Source organism: Amblyomma mixtum, chromosome 2 (genome assembly GCF_055824585.1).
Source record: "Amblyomma mixtum isolate Tamu chromosome 2, ASM5582458v1, whole genome shotgun sequence".
Taxonomy (NCBI): Eukaryota; Metazoa; Arthropoda; class Arachnida; order Ixodida; family Ixodidae; genus Amblyomma; species Amblyomma mixtum.
The window spans coordinates 238,093,521-238,112,611 of record NC_143013.1 but is presented as its reverse complement, the minus strand read 5'-3'; the positions used below and the strand labels follow the sequence as shown (position 1 = coordinate 238,112,611).

At 47.4% G+C, this 19,091-nt stretch overlaps 1 protein-coding gene across 2 annotated transcripts; it reads left to right on the top strand.

The window, feature by feature from the left end:
• Positions 1 to 656: 656 nt before the first annotated feature.
• LOC149363072 (uncharacterized) lies at positions 657 to 14,294 on the top strand. 2 transcript variants are annotated; one of them, XM_089573359.1, is made up of 6 exons: positions 657 to 811; positions 1,019 to 1,080; positions 4,853 to 5,228; positions 8,450 to 8,636; positions 11,169 to 11,292; positions 12,897 to 14,294. In XM_089573359.1, the coding sequence occupies exons 2-6, from the start codon at positions 1,021 to 1,023 to the stop codon at positions 13,197 to 13,199; spliced, it is 1,050 nt and encodes a 349-aa protein (XP_089429485.1). In that variant the 5' UTR covers positions 657 to 811; positions 1,019 to 1,020; the 3' UTR covers positions 13,200 to 14,294. The 2 variants fall into 2 exon arrangements, with proteins under 2 accessions (XP_089429485.1, XP_089429484.1); XM_089573358.1 differs by having other exon boundaries at positions 660 to 768.
• The last annotated feature ends 4,797 nt before the right edge of the window (positions 14,295 to 19,091 follow it).

The following is a 19,091-nucleotide window of genomic DNA, read 5'->3' as shown; positions in this document are numbered from 1 at the left end:
ACGATGCTTTCACTGTTTCTCGTGTATTTCTCCATCACCTTTTCTGCTGTAGCATGGAGGAAGGAAAGAACTCCATCTGCTGTAGTGTGTTTGGCCTGGCGCCTCCGGTAAACGCGGTGCTCAGAAGTAGGAAGCGCAAGGTTCGACGGTGCAACTGTCTGATAACGTGGTCATCGCCAGTTCATGAGAAATGCCAAAAATCATGTAACAAGTGTGGGAACAACGTTGGTGAGAACGACGAAATCATTAAAAAAAAAAAAGCACGTGTACCGATGTCCTGAGCTTTCAATGCATTGAGCTTTTGGCACACGTTAAAGAAAACCCGGGGTTCTGAGGGCAGTGGGCCCCGCTGTGCTGCTCTGGAATGTTAAAATCTGTAGTCAGTAAGCCTTAATAAATATGCAACATAAATTAGTGACACCTCCGGGCTACTACGGTCTCTAACCGCGCCGCTACCACACTACACTACCTTGTTTACTACCTCCATACCTACAGCAAAAAAAAAAATAAATCTGCGGTTTATTTTTGGTTAGTAGGAATATAATTATCGTGTATTTTTATTTCTGCTGCATTTACATGCAACATTTTGTGATATATTAGTTTTATTTTCTATCCAGCAGCTTTTTTTTTCCCCCCGTCGAGAGGTGAGAGGTCGCGAGGGCTCCACCGTCGGTGTGCGCTGTTGATGCTGTGTTGAGCTGCGTCGAGTTTTTCTGTTTGCAAGAGCGCGGAGTCTTGTTTGTGGTCTTGCGCGGAATATCTCCCTCGGTGAGCCCCGAGTTTTTCGCGGCAACCTTCTCAGCATCCGTAGGTGCGTTTATATTAAGATTTGCGTTCTAGTTCTCTAGCTGTAAGTGCTACTGTTTGGCAGTGGCGAGCTCCATGGCACACTAGGCCTAACAGGCTCGGATCTGCGGTGTGGGCTCGAGATGTTCTTGCAAAGTTTCTTTTGCATCGACCTCACAACGCTTGCGCGCTTAGCATATCTAATCGTGCGCACCCTGTTTCTCTTTTCTAGTGATGACACGCAACTCGCCGTCAAAGGCGGACAGATCGCCTCCAAGCGCCTACGGCAGGACGGTAGGCCTCACTCCTAACGCAGCGATTGTTGTTTGGCTGTGCCGCTTGCTTTTTCTGACTTTTCGCGTGTCACAAACTGCATGTTGTGATGTGTGACCCTCTTTACCTGCCGCGGTTCGCGAAGAAGCGCTTGTATGGACCACTGTGCAGCTATATTTCATGTCAGTAGCATCGTTTCAAGCCTTAGCTGAAGTTAATCCTATTTACTAGATTTCGTAGCAAAAAGTAGAGCTGTATCGAAAAAAAAAAACCCCTCTACTAGGGATGTTGAGAAGCATGAGTTCTTTTAGCAAAATGAGCGGCTGTTGCTACGCTCGGGATTGTGCAAAATTGCACTGCCTAGCCGCCTTAAAGAGGGGTTACGGCGCACATTCTTTTTTGTTTAACTGGTTGCTTTCAACTTGTGTTGTTTTGAACGAGATTGGTGGGCACAATGTTTGTAAAGTGCAAAAAAAAAAAACACCCATGATGTTCTCACCCGCGGTATTAACACGTGTTGTATGACCATTGCTACCCAAGAAACATCTTGAGATTGGCACCGTCATACTGTCGACCACAGGCGGATGACTCCTCCCAGCCTAGCAGGGCGAAGGTACGTAATGCTGCTCACGGTAAACAGTATCATGTCATTCATATCTAGATAGCCTTGTTTTGCAGATTCTCTGTCTCGCATAGCTGTAGTCGAGGCTCGTTCTCTTTCAACATTTCCCCCACCCTCGCTTTGCATTCTCTAAACCGTCTCTCCTTGCAGAGTCAGCAGTGTGGGCACAGTGTAGATAAGATTTCTTTCTAAAGCTTTCCTCAGAGTAGTTAGAGGTCAACAACCGCTTTTCAGAGGGCTCAGCAACATAGCCAGAGTTGACTAAGCAGTTGACTAAGCACTGTCTGTGTATGAGACAGCTTTGTGGCTCTATCCACAAATGCCCACTAATGCCGCCCCGTAGTGCACACTTTCTCAGCCACAGAATCTGTTGCAGGTGTATTTCATCAACAAAGTTGGGCAGACATTTCACTTTTACTAAAGAAAAAAAAAATTTTTTTAAGAAACAGAGCACAGATTTACTAGTATTCAAAGAAGCCAAGGAAATCTCCCCCAGCGTTATGTCTGTGCAAACCCCTGGCACTTTGTGCCACTCAGATGCCGTTGTCATTATTAGCATTGACAGAAGTATGAACTGTACAGTCGGGAGCAAAAGTAGTATACAACACGCCGCCGCCGGCGGAGCTCAGGAAAACTGCATTGGAGCGCCATCTGGCGACAGCTATCTGGGATCGAGACAAACGTGGCGGTGCCCCATTTTATCGACAAGCATGTTAGCTCGGCTTGATGCGTCTCGCTCCTTCTCGCCTAAACGCTCTGGCGCGATATCAGTCTCACTCCGGAGCAAGTGCCGGCCGTCCGTGGTATCTTGATCGCTGAAAAGAAAAAATAAATAAAAAGGGCGCCACAGGTACGGTTGTGCTGCGGCACCGCTAGGCATTTCACCAAGCGGTAGCGCAACACACCGAAAGGATTCAACTTACATGCCTGCAGATAAGATGGGTCCCCCTTGAGCTGTCGTGACCATAGAGTTTCTTACTATTACCTAGAGGGAAAGCTGGCGGCGCTGCACTTCAGCCACCATGGACGCCCAAAGCATCATGGGGCGGTGAGCTACTTGTTGCGGCACAGTCGTAGTTTTTCGGGAATACATAGTGACACTACTAAGACGTTTCATTCCAAAAACTCTGTTCGTGTGTGCGCAGACAACTTTCGCGCGAACGCAGTGTGCAAAAACCATAGTAGTGAAAACGCGACGACACACGACGCCAATGAAAGGTTTCACTTTTCCGAAATGCCGTTAAAAAACCTCTTAAAAAAACGCCTGTTAATTACGAAATATTAGTTTTTATAGTGTTCATTACTAGGCCAATAGGAGAGCGAGTCGTCTCTTATTTTGGGCAAACTTTGCACTTAAATGCTTTTCTGCTCGTTTGTTACAATCATTAGACAAGATATTGAATATTAGGACGTTTGTAGTTATCGAACAGCTTTATTTCTTGATTATTTTTTGGCCAAAAGTTGCAGTTCCGCAACAAGTAGCTCACCGCCCCATGATGCTTTGAGCGCCCATGGTGGCTGAAGTGGTCTTGAGGGGTCGCCATGCAAACTCCCATAGAGGGGTCGCCAGCTTTCCCTCTAGGTAATAGTAAGAAACTCTATGGTCGTGACCCCTGTCGCTGTGGCTAGATGGCGTTTCGATGCAGTTTTCCCGAGCTCTGCCACCAGCTGCGTGTTGTATACCACTTTTGCTCACGACTGTACATGCTGTCTAGCGGGGGCTAGTTGTTGCAGTGCTTATAGGCTGCTGTTGCAACATGGGAACATTTAGTCAGTTACAAGCATTAACGGAAAGGTATTCAGAAAGACACACTATATGGCAGGTTGAACTGCTGTGAACTGGGCTACCTTAGTGATCTCTAAGCATGCCATGTCTTGTAAAAATATTTAAGCAGTTTACTACGCAGCTTCTTTCCCTGTAAACAAACTCCATATCTGTAGATGAGCTGCTGCTCTAAACGGAAATTTGGTGGCATAAGTGCTCTGAAGGCATTCTGCAGAAAATTGCAGTCGTAGCATGACACCAGCTCATAATTTTGTGCTTGTGTGTGTGGTCTTTTTCTCAGTAGCTTGTTTCAGAAATCTCATCATTTATGGCAAACTAAATTTTCAACACAAACAACATAGGAAGGAACACGTCCAAGAGCCTCCAAAAGTTTTTTTTTGCAGTCGACATCCCACTCTTTTATGAGCCAGCGCGTAACCCTTTCAAAACAAGGGCTGACATTTTGTTTTAGGGGGCGGGTGTTGTTGTTAGGCTATAGGCTACCGAAAAGGGATTGAACTTAGATCAGGGACAACGCAGTGAGCTGCAGAAAGGAAAATGATGGGTGTAACGTCAAGACATGAAGGGCAGAGTTGGTCAGGGAAGAAAAAAGTTATTTACATCGTAGTTCTTAGTTGCAGTAAAGAAGAATGAATGGGCATGGACAGTGCATGTAACATGCAGGCAAGATAACTGGTGGTCTTTAAGGGTTACGGACTGGGTTCTAAGAGACTGCAAGCATACCAGGGGGTGGCAGGAAATCAGGTGGGCGGACTAGATTGGGAAGTTCGCAGGGATAAGCTGGCCGCAGTGGGCACAGGATTAATTGGAAGAGGCCTTTGTCTTGCAGTGGACGCAGTTAGGTCGAGAATGATTACTACGATTGTGGTGACGTTCATGAACGGCTGGCAAGTATGCATGGCACAGAGCCATTTAGGAGCCGTTTAGGAAAAAAAAAGGCACATTTCAGTTCAAAGTGCGTTGCTGTATAGACCTTTGCATTAAGGGCTCCCTGGACTGTCATATGCATTGGCACTAGCACAGTGGAGGTGGCAGTGGAACCGGTTTGTGACATTCCATAGAGGAGGCATTTCGACACCTTCCTCGCCCAATGCAAAGGTCTATACTGGCAGGCTGTAGGCTATGTTCTGCTGTGACACTGCGAAATGCAGACCTCAAGCGTAGTGCCTATCCTGTGATGGCGTTATTACCAGGCAGCTTTCTTCTGGTTAGAACTTGGCGAGGTGCCTCGTTAAGCTTTAGATGCGGTTATTTAAGGGTTGCCAGGTGTAGCGTTGCCTCTGTCTCAGAGCATTTCTGCCCTTGTCACACAGCGTGCTGGCCCGGGGACCCATAGTGACACGCGCCCGCCTTTATCCCCCATGTTAGATGTCTCTCTTTCCCAGGATGGCGACAGTTCCTCGCGGCGGGGTCGGAAGGGCGGCGGGAGCCGCCGAAGCAGCTCAAGGAGCCGTAGCCGTTCCCGGAGCCCCAGCCGTAGCCGAGACCACCGTGGTGGCAGCAGCAGCAGCAGCTCGCGGAGTGGCCACAGCCACCGGTCCCACAGGCGTCATGGCCGGAGCCGTAGCCGGGAGCGTTCGCACCGGGACCGCAGCGGGTCGGGTTCACGGAGCCACCGGAGGAGCCGTAGCGGAAGCAGAGGCAACGGACGGGAGAGCCACAAGCGGTCATCGCCAACCGAGAGGATGGCTTCGGGCAGGGCCAAAGCTCCCGCTTCATCGGCCACTAGCCTGGCTTCGAAGATTCCACCGGCGGAAGCAGGTGAGGTTTGCAGCGTTAAGAGAGCTACGTTGTGTTCTCCATGGTCTGGGGTGCTGGTTGTGTGCTGTCTGGGTGTTGCGCCTTGCTAGAGTGAAAAGCAAGTACAGGTAGCCGCAGTATGGAAGCGAACGCATTGTCCTCAGTCACTCAACCAATGGTTTATAGAATGCTGAAAGCTCCATTTCAAGGGAACTGGCTGTCCCAGTTGATCATTATGGGTTGTTTGGTGGTGGATGTGTGCCAAGTTATCAGCCGTGTTGGTCCGTTTTGTGAGTGGGCTAATTGTGAAAAGAGAATTTGCGGCTCTGTCTGTTTTAATGCCATACCAGACCTGCAGCAATACATTTAACCAAGAGATACTGCCTGCGACACGCTGCCATATTTACACTTGCATATTGATTGACATGTCGTATGGATCGACCCCTTAAAGGGACTATGCAGTAAATTGATTGAGATTACATAAAGCAGACGAGAGATAGGCATTCCATCACTCGTCATCCCAGCGCAAGAATTTTTGAGCTAGCATCAATAACAACGAAGGTATAGATGATTAAAAATTACGCTCCTCCTCTCCCCCTCTACTCATACACGCGGAGCACCAAGAAAAAAAAATAAAGAAAACAGCTCTGGGACTGCCCCGCCCATGAATACGTAATTCGATGACGTTTCGCTTGTGACTTCCGGTTGTCGCACCCAGCACCCCAGCAAGCAGCGTCTGTCCAGTCTCCTTTCGCCTTTTTGGATTGTGGCGTGCGTCAGATTTCTTTGCTTGTCATCGCGACAAAGGCACTGCGAGTGGCTCCCGAACTATACATACCCGAACTCCCGACAGGTAAATTAAAAACATATGCGTGAAGGCAATGCCCTGGCTCGCGCGTGCCCGTGACGACGTGGCTACTGTGGCTCCAGCGAATGACAGCGTGTGGTGGCCGGCCAACGTCACGGGACTAGTGACGTCTATTTCCCCGATTTTAGTTTCATAATCGGTCACTATGAAGGCACCAATCGGCCCGCGAATTTTAAGAAACGCGGTTTTTAAAAATTCATAATAAATTGATGGCTCAGTTCCGAAGACTCATGCTTGGTGTGAATGCTTCTTAGCATCATTTCTAAGTATTGAAAACATTTACAAGTGACTTTTAATTCATTGCATAGTCCCTTTAACTTTGGGGAATCTGCAAAGAAAGAAAGGGTTGAATGTCGTATTGGTCGATCTATGGAAGCACCGAGCTGCCAACAGAAATGAGGTGACCGGTACATACCGTAGGACTCGCTAAAGTCGCAGCAGTGCTGTGAGAAACTCGTTACCAGAAAGGCTGCTTTGCCCAACATCGAAGGCACCTTTTGACGATATTGAAATTGCATGCTGTTTCTGAGTTATGGCCAGAATAATTTCGCACATTCGAGAGGCATTGCCTAGTGTGGCTATGTGACGAGAGAAGTTTTGTTCTTACCCTAATGGCTGTGTACTGTGCATGGTGTACATAACGATGGCCCAGCGGCGGGGCTCTGTTCTTATCTTTGTGCATGCCTTATCCGAGAGTCCTTTGCACAGCTCCCTTGGAAAAAGGGGGGTGGGGGGGCCCGGAAACTCGTGCGTAGCAACAGTGATGGCAGGCTCACAGATGCTGACAACGGAAGGCATTCTGCAGTAGCATTATTTGCATCATCCTCTCTTCCTTATCCAAGTTTGGAGAGCGTAATTTTGAAAAAAACATGTTGACCTCTACGCAAGTAAATAAGGCATGCGAATGTTACCTGTGGGGCTGGAACTTGGGGTATAACGAAAAGGCTTAGCTAAGTGTGCACAAGTGAACATTTGAAAATAATGCTAGTGGGCAGAATAATACGGGCATGATACCGTGGAACCCCGTTCATATGTTTTTCACTGGGCCGGCAAGGAAAAAACAACAGCTGGTAAAACGCAACAGTGAGGAAAGCTCCGAAAATTAATGAAAACAGTGCAGCTTTGGCTTGAAACAATGTATTTCCACAAAGTGAACTTAGGACTTAAAAAAATTCAGAATGGTGGATTGCCGTTTCTTCCGCTCACTGAAGAACACCACGCGTTTCTCAGTAGCCTGGAAGACTGCATTGCTGTCAGCGTCGCTTTGAGGTGCAACGTACATACCTGCGGAGGAGGTCGACCGCCGTGACGGCTTCTCCAAAGCTCGAATCCGTCAACTCTTCGGATTCATGCGGCTCGTGCTTCTCGTCGTCATTGCAGTACGCGGCTCCACTCACGACTGAGTTTGCAATGATCTCAACGATGCTTTGGCGCTCCAACATCACGACGGCAGCATCCATGGTGACGTGGATCCGGAAGCGGTTGATCCAGTCATTTGATGCCGCAAAGTTAGTGATGCCCAGGCTGTCGGCTATATCCATCACCTTCTCATGCAAAATGCTGCTGTCGAAGGTAACACGGCAGCACGAGCTTGTTTAAACGAGGTAGGAAGAGCCTCGCCGAGGTTTCCATACTTGGCGCCACGAGCATGCGTAGCTTTTGGGGCAAAGAGTGCGGCATTTACTTCTATCTCTGCATGCTTCAAGATGATGCTCTTAAGCATCGAGGGTGGCAGACCAAGGTCTTTGGCAATGTTGACTCTATTCCATGCTGCCTACCTGTCGAGAGCGTTTAGTACGTCCAGCTTTTGCTCAAGGGGTAAGCACCTTCCGCTTGCATGATGCCATCAAAGCACAACAAAGTTTGCGGTTGCAAGTTCGACGTTCACGAGGCGGATGGCCATCTAGTGGCGGCCTTTCCAACTCAAGTGCGGCTTCTTGCAGCCAGTTCCTTAGCCAAGCCTGGTCACGACCCTTCAAAGGTCATAATGGCGGTTGGCGCGCATTGCCTGGGAGGGTTCGGGGTGTCGGGTTGCGCCGTATCATGTGGGAACGTTTTCAGAGCTACAGCGTAACAGCGGGGTTCCCGATACATTGGGTCCTATAGAAGCTATGCCGGGACCGGATGACAGAGACGTAACAGCAGGGTTCTACTGCAGCAACATTGATGGAGGGCTTACTGGAATTTATAGAGGAGGGAATGGACTGGAGCAGAACATGTGATGCGGAGAATGCATGGAACCGAAAAACACTGTAAGGAGGCCAAGGGTTACAGGAAACCCGGTTTGACAACCGCTATCGTAAACATATGGGACTTGTCCAGGTTTTCATTTTCGCTCATTCTTTATTTATTTATTTATTTTTTCCCCCGCCAGTTGCTGCGCCAGAGTACCACGTGCCCGCCACTGTGAGCATGGCTGCCCCCTCTGCGCCCTCGGCCGCGCCGCCCCCCGGCGTGTCTGCCGCCCTGGCGGCGGCACGAGCGGCTGCAGTGCGCTCGGGCCTCATGCCTGCCGAGGCACTCAACGCCCCACCTCCACAGCTGCCCTCCTCACTGCCAAGGTACCATGTCTTCTGAATGCCAAGCTTATTCCCCCACCTTTTTTTTTTCTATGTGCCAGTTATGTGTTGCCATAACTTGATTTTTGCCTGTGCAATGCGTGGGACATCAGTAAGACTGCGCTTCTACAGCACCGCTATGCTGGCACATGACAACCTTGTCACTGTTTGGCATCTTGTGGGAGGTGCTGAGCTTCTACATAGCCCGAACGGTAGCTGACCGATTTTGTGGTCTCTCCAATAGCACAGACTTTATGGAGTATGGAGGAACAGTCACACACCTCATAGGAACATGTACATATTGTCATGGGTGCGCCACAACCAAGAGAACCCCGAGAAGAACAAAGCTGCAGCGCTGGGCTGTTGGCAGTTGCCTATTGACCTTCTTTTCATTACCATATTTACACAATTGTTAGTCGGTCTGTTTTTGAAATGTGAATATCCGGGGGCGGGAGGGGTTGATTTAGTCGAAACCAAACCTGGCTGTGCCAATAAAAGCAAGGAAATTTATATCAGGAATGCTACAGCGGGGTTATGCTGCGCAAAAAACCAAGACGGGGTGCAGTCTTTGTGTAGCCATTCGCCCGGTGTCACTAGGCCAGCGTGCTTTGCAACAAAGCTGCAGCAGCAGTGATTTGAACTAGTCACTGTTTACTGTAGAAGGCCTAATCTTGTTCTCGGTTTACCATCCTACAATATTCTCACATAAAGATGAACATTCAATTGATTATTTGACAATGAAGTGCGCAGAAAAGCAAGCAAGGCCAATGCCACCTCACATTGGCAGCCACATGTTGGCACGCATGGCCCGGCACTCCGGACCGTCGGTCAGTGAAGTGCCAGGTCTTCGGAGGATCTTGACATTAACTTAGAATCAAATTATGTTTGCCAGTGATGTAATCTAGCATCCTGCTTTACTTTTTGCGATTGATTCCTGCCGGTCATCGGGTGCACATTCTATCAGTCGTACTTTCTCTGCATTATGTATTTGAAGGATTTGCCAGGACTGCAGCAATTTGTCACAAAAATGTGCATCGTAGCATATAAAGAGAATGCTGTGATGTGAAATTTTACGAAAAAATGCCAGTTCCGTGTAATGGCCGCACGCAGCCTGTCAGAACCGCGGAACAAAAAAGTGCAGCCGTTACAAGAGTGTGTACGGTATTTATGAGCAACATCCTCAAGACGAGCTTTCTTTGCTGCAAGGCGGGTAGGAGGCCTTGCCTCAGCTGTCTGCTTTGTTGACATGCTGGAAATTCAGTTCTTGTCGCAATCTTTGCACAGTTGCACCATTTGAAAGCATTGCGCAAAATCGTTCAAGTTGGGTGTGCTTACAATGAATAGTAAGTACCGCAACCACTACGATGAGATTCACAGCCCCACTGCAGTCGCACGCAGGGGTTGCAAGCTGTGGCGAATATATGAATGAAACAGCGGATGTGCGACAAGCGTCCCTGTTGCATCAGAACTCCAGAAGCTGTGCAAGTCATTTCAGCGCCGTTCATACCGTACTGCAACTCGCAAGAATGTTCACTCTGCCGGTCTCTACAGTCTGTGGCTACTCACCGTTCCTAGCTACTTTTTCAAAGATCCTTATCTCCTTTTCTGATGCATGGACAAATGTGTCAATGCTTTCAATGAAGCTGGAACATCCAGCAGACTCCAAAGTGTCCCCTTTGCTGAAGTCAGGCTTAGATGCCTTGGATGACTCCATTGCATGCCACTTTACTTTGTGGTGGATTTCCTGGATTCGTGCTTTGAGCGAAACTTGTGACATCAAAAGTCTCATTTCTTTTCGGCATCCATCGAAACGAGAAGTGGAACAATCCATGAAGGCGTGTAGATTGTGTACTAAGAGCTGTGTGTCGCAGAAACATCAGATGAGCTAGGCCGCTTTGCGTGCTAGCAGTCAGTGGCGTGACCGAAATCGCACCGCACGATTTAAAGGTCCACTGGAAGCGCTTGGTCTTGGTTGTGAAAAATGTGCTTTTTATTATTACTTACTATGAGAGTGAAGCAGGGAAGCCAGCCTTGGGGAGAAACGTCATAGGCCTACACTGTAGACTTGCTACAACCCCAATGATGTGCGATGCCGCAATTGGACGCATTATGCACCTGAAAAATTGGTCCTATCTGCATCTCTCATAGCTGCCTCGAGTGCTTTATTTTTTTCAGCTATTTCCCGATATTTCTGGCTGTAATTTTTTTTTTTTTATGTGAAAGAGGAAGGATCAAGGTTGCTCAAGCAGTCAAAAACACAAATCTGATTTTTTTCATGGGAATTAGTTTTGCATCCCGTATCTTCCCTTAATGTGATGTTATTCATCAGTGGTTATTTTTCTCACAAAAATGATAAAAGTTATTGTAGTTATCTCATGAAATAATTTGTCCACAAAAAAGTAATCGCAGTTTTGAAATCTCCACGAGAAACTGGACAAGCATGTCAAGTTGCATCAGTTTTGCCTGAAAGTTTGAAGACCAGTGTCCCTTAACAGAGTTTGTGAAAGTGTGGTGGTGATTTTCATTCAACTGCAGCTACTACAACCCAACGGCGGTGAATCCGCTCAAGTACTCGGAGCAGATGCAGAAGCGCAAGCTCCTCTGGAAGAAACCCCAGGAGGAGGCCAGCACTGAAGCCGCCGAGCAGCCTCCGAACAAGGTGAGTGCTGCTCGAGAGACAAGCCGGTTTCAATGTTTTGCTGCTCAGGGGACAAGCAGGGCAAGGTTGGCAAACTAAAAGGGGGCAGCTTTCCGGGAAAAGGAACGCAGGTCGTCAGAACTTGGGGCACTGCTGTCCAGTTGTTATTGTCAGCAAGAATTGGATTGTTCAGTTTTTTTGTGGCTACAGTGATGTTCAACAGCAAAACAAGCATTTATATAAACACCCAATGATACAGTCGCAAAGCCAGCAGTCAGAGGCAAACGGAGATAACAGGCAGTAAACTGGCGCCCTCACATGCAGTCCGGCTGTCTAGCGGCAAACCGAAGTGCCGACGGTTCGGTAGTTTTTGGGTTCCGTCGTGCGCCAACGGTTACGGGAAGTTTGCTCTCACAGCTGTCCATCCGGGAAAGTGACCGGCAGCATGAGCGCACCCGGTAAATGGCACGCAGTTCTCCCCCTTCGCCACTCACACCTGTCGTAGCTGCGCACAGCGAGTCAGCCATGCTGATCTTGCCAAGCCTGCCTTTGCATACAGCCACGTGCATGCTGGTGTGGCGCAACAAGGAGCGTAAAATGTGTGAACTAAAGTAAAACCCGGGTGGTAAAAAAAAAAGAAAAAAAGTACACGAGATAGGTTTTGAAAGGACTGTAGTTATTTTAAGAAAGGAAACAGTGGTTTTGTATAAAGCTGTAGCAAAAAGAAACATTTTTCTTAGCTATGCTTCTGTTGTCTTAAAGGGACACTGAGGAGAAATTGAAGTTGGCTTGTATCGACAGAATACCAGCTCCTGATTACAAAAACGCCACTCATACTGACAACAAAGCTCTTGTAACATAGAAAAGAGCAAGAACCAAAATACAGGTATCGCCGCCACAGGCCAAACTCGCAAGTACAAGCGTGATGAGGTCATAGGACAAAGCAGTGTTGCTAGAACCAATGGTTGTAGTAACACTAGGACACGAGAAGCCACGAATCACTGGAGCGCAGCCAATGCGTGCGCAAATCTCCTTGACGTCGCCAGATGGCGCCACGTACCCAGCAGCTACGCGCGCGCCTGCAGCATCGGGACCAATCAGCGTCTGCTTACCCGCAGTAGGCGGGCTCCCGGTATTCCGCTAATGGTAACAAGGTACAAGTTATGCTAAAGGTGTCTATTTGCGAGAACTTCGTTTCGAAAACGGGATCCATCGTGACGCTGGCAAAACGCCGGTGCAAACGTAAACGAAGCGACGGTAGCGACGGCTGCAATAGTAGATGCCTTCAACGTGCGGCCGGCGGTAGCTTTCTTTTTGGCTGCTGCCAGGCCGCACTGCTGGCCGCCAGAAATCACGGAGTCTGTGTTACGTCATGTTTCACGTCTTGTTTCACGTCACTTAGTCCTGTGTCGTCATAGGAGAATCCCAAGTTTGAATCAGAGCGGCGGGAAAAACTTTTTCAACTTCGAATCCAAATTTCTTAGCAATAAATGCATCTTTCGCTGCCGGCCAAGTGGCAACAAAGCCATGAAATGCCGAACTATCGGATTTTGCTTTAAAAAAATATTAATAGAGCTCTCCTCACTGTCCCTTTAATTGCTCATTTTTTCACTTTTGTTTCACAGCCGAGCTCCACGTGTGCCAAGGTGTGGGAAGGGATGACCTTTGCCCAGGACGACGACGGCAAAGTGACGGCCAAGTTCCGAAAGCTCATGGGCATCCGTGGCAACCCCCCGCCACCAGCCGAGAAGCCCAATCCGGCGGCCAACTCCCTCCTCCAGCAGCAGGAGAAGCTCTTCCAAGACCTCGACCAGCAGTACGAGGCAGCCCGTGTCTCAACGCACACGCACCGAGGCGTCGGCCTTGGGTACAGCTCCCAGATGGCCACCTTCTTTCAGCAGGCCAACCTGAACGCCAGCGGCAAGTGAATCAAGCCAAGTGGAGTGCGGATTCCCTCGTTAATGGACTTGCACGGATGATGGACAGTAGTCGTGGAGGAGAAGCACCTTGTTCTGTTTCAGGCACGTGTTGGGTGTCCTCGGATGTTCATGGGGACAGCGGAACTTGTCATAAGTGCCACTTGTGTGCCGTGCTTGCTGGCTACGCACAGCTTTGTTCAGCGCGTGTTGGAAAGTTGAGCTCTGAGGCAGCTACGGTGACTCAAATGGGGACTTTGTGTTTAGGCGCCGTGATTTCGACCAAAGAGGATTTTATTTCTGCTGGCCACGCGTCTGGTCAGGTCATGCCAGCCACCTCCATGAGAGGATGTAATTGGTGGCAGAGGACAGATATTGTAATCAGTCTCGTTTGTGCCTCTTCTTGAAGGCAGTTTGCCACCTGAGCGAGTAGCTACTTCGTTTGTGAGATGGGTGACCGCCTTAGTGGTGTCCTAGCAATAGCAGCAGTATTCTGTTCAAAAGTAATGCCGTTTGCTCAGTTTTGTGCCATATACGGAGCATTGCCCAAATTGTTGGTTACTCAGCGACAGTGCTGCCAGCCTTACTGCTGGCACTTGGTTCAGTTATAGCCTCCTCAAGGACCTGCACGGTAATGAATTTTTTTTTTTTTTTTTAAGGACTACTGTTTGCGTAGTGAACTTGGGAGACTGGCCTCCTAAAATCTGGCATTTTTTACCAAAGGGATTAGTCCCATGTGAATACAGGCAGTTCGTCCCTGCGTTTTTTTTTTTTTTTATTAGTGCGCTTCTTCAATTCCTGGCTTTATGCATTCATCCCACATATTTTTCATGCCTAATGTTCAGCAGATGTGCCACATTTTGTGCTGCATATCTGGACTCTGAAGGGAACAAAAGTGTCTGGAGGCATCTGTCTGAACAGTGGTACTCCAGTCATGCGAACATTGTCCACCACCTTGCTGCCATGGGAATGGACTGTCATCTTTCCAGCTGTAAATAAAACATTGTGTGTGCATGTCACTGTTTTTTTTTTCCCTGCTTTGTTTTTGTCCCTCTCAGAATAGCGTTTGAAAAGCGCAATAAACACTTTTTTTCATTGAGTTTTGAACTCTGGTTGTACTGTGCTTCTTGTGTGGGGTGCACGGCTACAAATTCTGCCGAGTGCTCAACCTCTGGTTCCTGCAACACTACAGGTGAGCACAGGTTGCCACAGTGAAGGATGCACACAGGATTGGAAGAATCCGAAACATTGCGAGTTAGCAGCCTGGATTAGGATTAGGTTCAAAGTAACGCTAACACAGAATAATGCGCGTTATGCCAAAAGCAGTTTTCGCTCAGAATTATGGGAAATAGAGCGGTGACAAGGCACGCTGAAAGCAAGAAGCACCAACCTTCCTACTTAGGTTTAATTTGACACAACCTGCCAGCAAACCACTGTCCGCTGTTGTGCACAATGCCGGGCCAGTGGTGTCAGGTTCAGTGCAGCAAAGGATATCGTTGAGTGGGACATAGAGGTCATAAGCACTGAGGTCATGTGGTGTCTCAATGCTGTTATGACGTGCACGTCATTCCGGGCTGCAGCGGCATCGGCTTCTCTGTTCCTGTTCATTCTTCAGTCATCGGGTATACAGCCAAGAAAGTGCAGCTTAACCCTTTCAGGCGCTTTGTACACAATTGTGTAAGCGGCAAACTTACAGCTTTTTCTGGGAAACTGGAGCACTTAACGGTGATTTCATTATTTCAGTCAAATTGAGTACCCTTCCTGTTGCAAATAAGTTGCTTTTTTGTACCATGTAGCGAATGCAGTAAATATTTCACATAAGAGTGAGCTAGGTAGCACTTTGTCCGCCGTTTATGTGCCGATAAATTTTGCCACGAGTGAAAACATTGATTGTTTTTGCTCAATTTCGAGCGTAATGTGAATCTTCCAAATACAAAGCGATTCCACGATCCCTAGGGTGTTTACCTGACACATGAGAACATTTTGATGTTATTATTTCTAACAAATCTGACACTTTGTATGGAATTCTCCACATCGTTGTAAGAACTGACCTGCTGGTCTTTCACGTTCGAAAAACTAACAAATTCCCTTTCTTGAGGCCTGAATATACTACTTAGGTGAAAAAATAAGTGATTTCAGTGAAAACAAAAAATGGCGCCTGAAAGGGTTAGCAAGGACAAGGTAGGATATACAATTGGCTATGGCCACACATCTTCAAAGAGAGCCGATAGTCGGGGTGACATATAGCGAGCCAAGCCTCGTCTCGCTGTGGCTTTCGACAAATCATTAAACAGAACGTTGTGCAAAAAGACAAAATGGACACATTACGTGTTGGCTCGCTTTTGATCAGCTGCAGAGCGTGAATTGATTGATACAACTTTAATTTTCATCAGAAAAAGCTAGGGTGCCTCCCTCGCCTCCCCCGGCATGTAGGCCTGGGAATGTGGGGAGTCGTGTTCCCGCGGATTAGAGATTGGCGGGCAGCCCTTGGCTTGTTCCGGCCTTTTCCGCCAGATGGATAGTAGGGTCCACGCTTTGCAGCAAGGTCTCCCAGGCTTCTCTACTTGCTTTATTCTGCCCCACTCCTGGGGATTGTGGGCACTCCCAAATTATGTGGTCAACGGTCCCTCTCGCCCCACAGTGTTCGCACTGATCGTTGTCCTCAGCTCTGGTAGTGCGTGAAACGCTCGGACCGGCTTCATGAAGGTTTGGAGCCACCTCCACGCGGCAGCTTCTCTATTATATAGGCCTACATACAATACAATACAATACATCTGGTGGGGGTACCTGTCTACATCCCAATTTATAATGGTAGATGATTTCCCCGTAATTTTGAAGACGCAGAGCGTGAAGACGCGCAACCTGACGTCATGCTTTCTTGAGCGCACGGTGTCCACTTTTAAAAGTACCACAGGTGGACTAGCTCTCGTGATCGAAAATCCTTCAGGTATCGGACAGGCCAAACGTAAACATAAAATTTCACTGTACAGGAGATCAAGGAAGAACTGTGTGAATGCAATGATCGGAAGCTGTACGTGGCCTTCATGCAGTGAACGACGTGTCAAAAATGGACACATGGCAATAGGGTGGCAACTCGTGGAGGTTCTGCGGGCTACATACAACTTGTTCAAATGCGTACCTGCCCAATGTGGTGAATACGCACACATCACCGGTAGCACCGTTTTCGCTTTGAAGTTTTGCGCTGAGAATGTTAGTGTAATTTCGAGGGCTACTGAGGTCCTGCCTTACCTATGTCGAGTCGTGTCGAGATGAGTACAAGTGAACGACCAGCGCTAGTTTCGGCTTGATCGAAATAACCATTGCTTTCTGCAAAGCCGTTCTGGCCGGCTCAGTGCCAGAGTGGTCTGCCTATGCTTCCATTTCTTGGTGCAGCTTTGGAAACCCCTCTGTGATCATTGATGAGTAATATAGCGTACAAAGAAGTGATGATGGCAGGATACAGTCCGTTGAAGTTGATAAAGGTTGACATGGACCATCGCGCGAACATTGTTATGGCGCCTAAGACTGGCCTTGGCTTTGCTGTAAATAATGTGCTCCGAAAGGTTCCTAAACTTTCATCTTTGACTCTCCGTGAATTCAGAAGAGACTGGGCCACTTTCGTGAAAAACTGCGCCAAAAAAAATGGCTGGGGTTCAGTGTGGCTTGAATCTATTTATACGAGCGACCCTTAAACAAATCGGGACCCTTAAACAAGTCGGGACCCTTAAACAAATTTTGTTGGGTCCCTGAAGTTCTGTGTTTGTATTTCTTTTTTTATGCTAAATAAATACTTTCTATACTTTCTAAAGCTCTGTTAAGTATGTTCTCTACTGTCTCAGATCGAAAGTCAAGGTCAAAGGTCAGGTACCCAATGGTCATAGTCATATGATTACGTGGTCATACTACCATAGCTCAGGCCACACCACCACACAGTTAAGTTCCGTTTGACCTTGTGAAGCATTGAAGGTCATGTCGATGTGGTGTCCACTGTCTCAAATCAAACATCATGGTCAAGGGCAGGTACCGAATGGTCATATTCATATGATGACGTGGTCATGCTACCGTAGCTTGGTCCATACCACCACGCAGTTTAGTTGAGTTTGACCTTGTACGGCATTGAAGGTCATTGTCTCATCCACATTGAAATCGAAAGCTGTGCCCCGTGTAGTAGAGCTCTCGCTCTGAAAGGTCGCCACTGAATTTCAGGCTGACGAGGTGATCGTCATCTCTGGATCCCCCGTGCATGCTGATTACCAAGCTTTGGGAGGAGTCTGTTACACTCGAAGTTGTAACGAGCACCAGTGGATGACCGAAGCAGATACTGATCGGGCTATGTGCTCCTTAGCGTCAGCGCAAGCAATGATGCAAGTTTTTGACAGCTGGGAGCACAGATTGGCTGAATATTTTCAGTGACTTTAGCTGGATGCCCTTAGGGGAGGGATCTGTGGAACAAGGAACTATATATACTCACTTTTAAGAAGATGATTCTCTCTCTTTCACAAGAAAATGTGTCTGTCAAGCGGTGATTTTCTATTATAACAGTCATTTCTTGTGGAAAATCACAATAAACAATTTCTTGTCACCAAATGAATTGTCTTTGACACTGTGTCATCTCTCTTTGACACCGTGTCGTTAGCTGGAGGAGTTTCCAGCTGACCAAGACTATACTTTAAATGGTCCATAGGGTGAATGCGGAGTGGAGCTGGAGAGGACGAGAAAAGAAAGGGCCAATAGCAAAGAGGAATGAGTGGGAAAGAAAGGATGCTGCTGCTTCTGTGAAGGAGCTTGTGCTTAAAGAGAAAGTGTTGGCTAACACTGAAGTGTGCCCTTATCCAAACCAAAATAAACTTTAAAGCAGTGAAACACTAGAGTGAGGCATCATACGTGACCTGAGAGTTTGTCTGGACAATCGAGGTTAACTTCACAGTGTTCATATACGATTTGTTACTGTTATTTCAGTTATTTATAGTTATGTTATGCTTCTTCATCATCATCAGCCTGACTACATCCACTGCAGGGCAAAGGCCTCTCCCATATCTCTCCTATTAAACCTGTTCTGTGCGAGCTGTGGGCATCTTGTCCCTGCAAACTTCTTAATCTCATCCGCCCGCCTAACTTTCTGCCACCCTCTGCTATGCTTGCCTTCTCTTGGAATCTATTCCGTTACTCTTATGGACCATCGGTTATCTTGCCTTCGTATTACATGCCTTGCTCGTGCCCACTTCTTCCTCTTGATTTCGACTAGGATGTCATTAACACGTGTTTGTTCCCTCATCCACTCTTCCTGTCTCTTTTACACGTACCTATCATTTTCCTTTCTATAGCTTGCTATGTAGTCCTCAGTTTAAGTTTATTTAAGTTAAGCTATGCTTATTTATTAGCTATGTTTGCTGACAGAGGACCTCACTTGAGACAAAGTCGGACTTTCAGCAATGTGCCTTGCTTCTGTATTTTTTTCTTTCCCACCCTGTAACAGCTTGCAAAGGCTTACAGCATTGCAAATAAAAAAAAAGTTTCGACCCCATACCAATGAGGTTGCTAAATCTCTCATTCAAAATGTTTGGTTCAGTACACAGCACCTTTTTATTATTCGTATTTGAAAATGTTTAACTCAATTTGCAATGGGTTTCACAATTTTTTTTTTAAATATATCGATTCACTGTAACCCCCTTCTATTTCCTTGTTGATAATGAAATAAACATTACTATTTACTATTGACTGGTTTTGCGGACAAAATATTGATAAGTGATCCTCTGCTATTGTCATTTTTATTTTTAAACATCCTTATTTGAGAGTGGCTGCGTAAGGCAGCATTGTGTCAGCCTCGCTTGACATTACACAGAGTTGTGTCACTCAGGAAACTTTACAAAAGTACTCAAGGAAAACCTGAAAAACTCAAGAAAT

Bases quoted from the DNA above. Each gene is read 5' to 3' on its own strand.
- LOC149363072 (XM_089573359.1), top strand. From the start codon at position 1,021: ATGACACGCAACTCGCCGTCAAAGGCGGACAGATCGCCTCCAAGCGCC. The intron at 1,081-4,852 runs GTAGGCCTCACT...TCTCTTTCCCAG, and splicing joins CAAGCGCCTACGGCAGGACG to GATGGCGACAGTTCCTCGCG. The intron at 11,293-12,896 runs GTGAGTGCTGCT...TTTGTTTCACAG, and splicing joins CCGAGCAGCCTCCGAACAAG to CCGAGCTCCACGTGTGCCAA.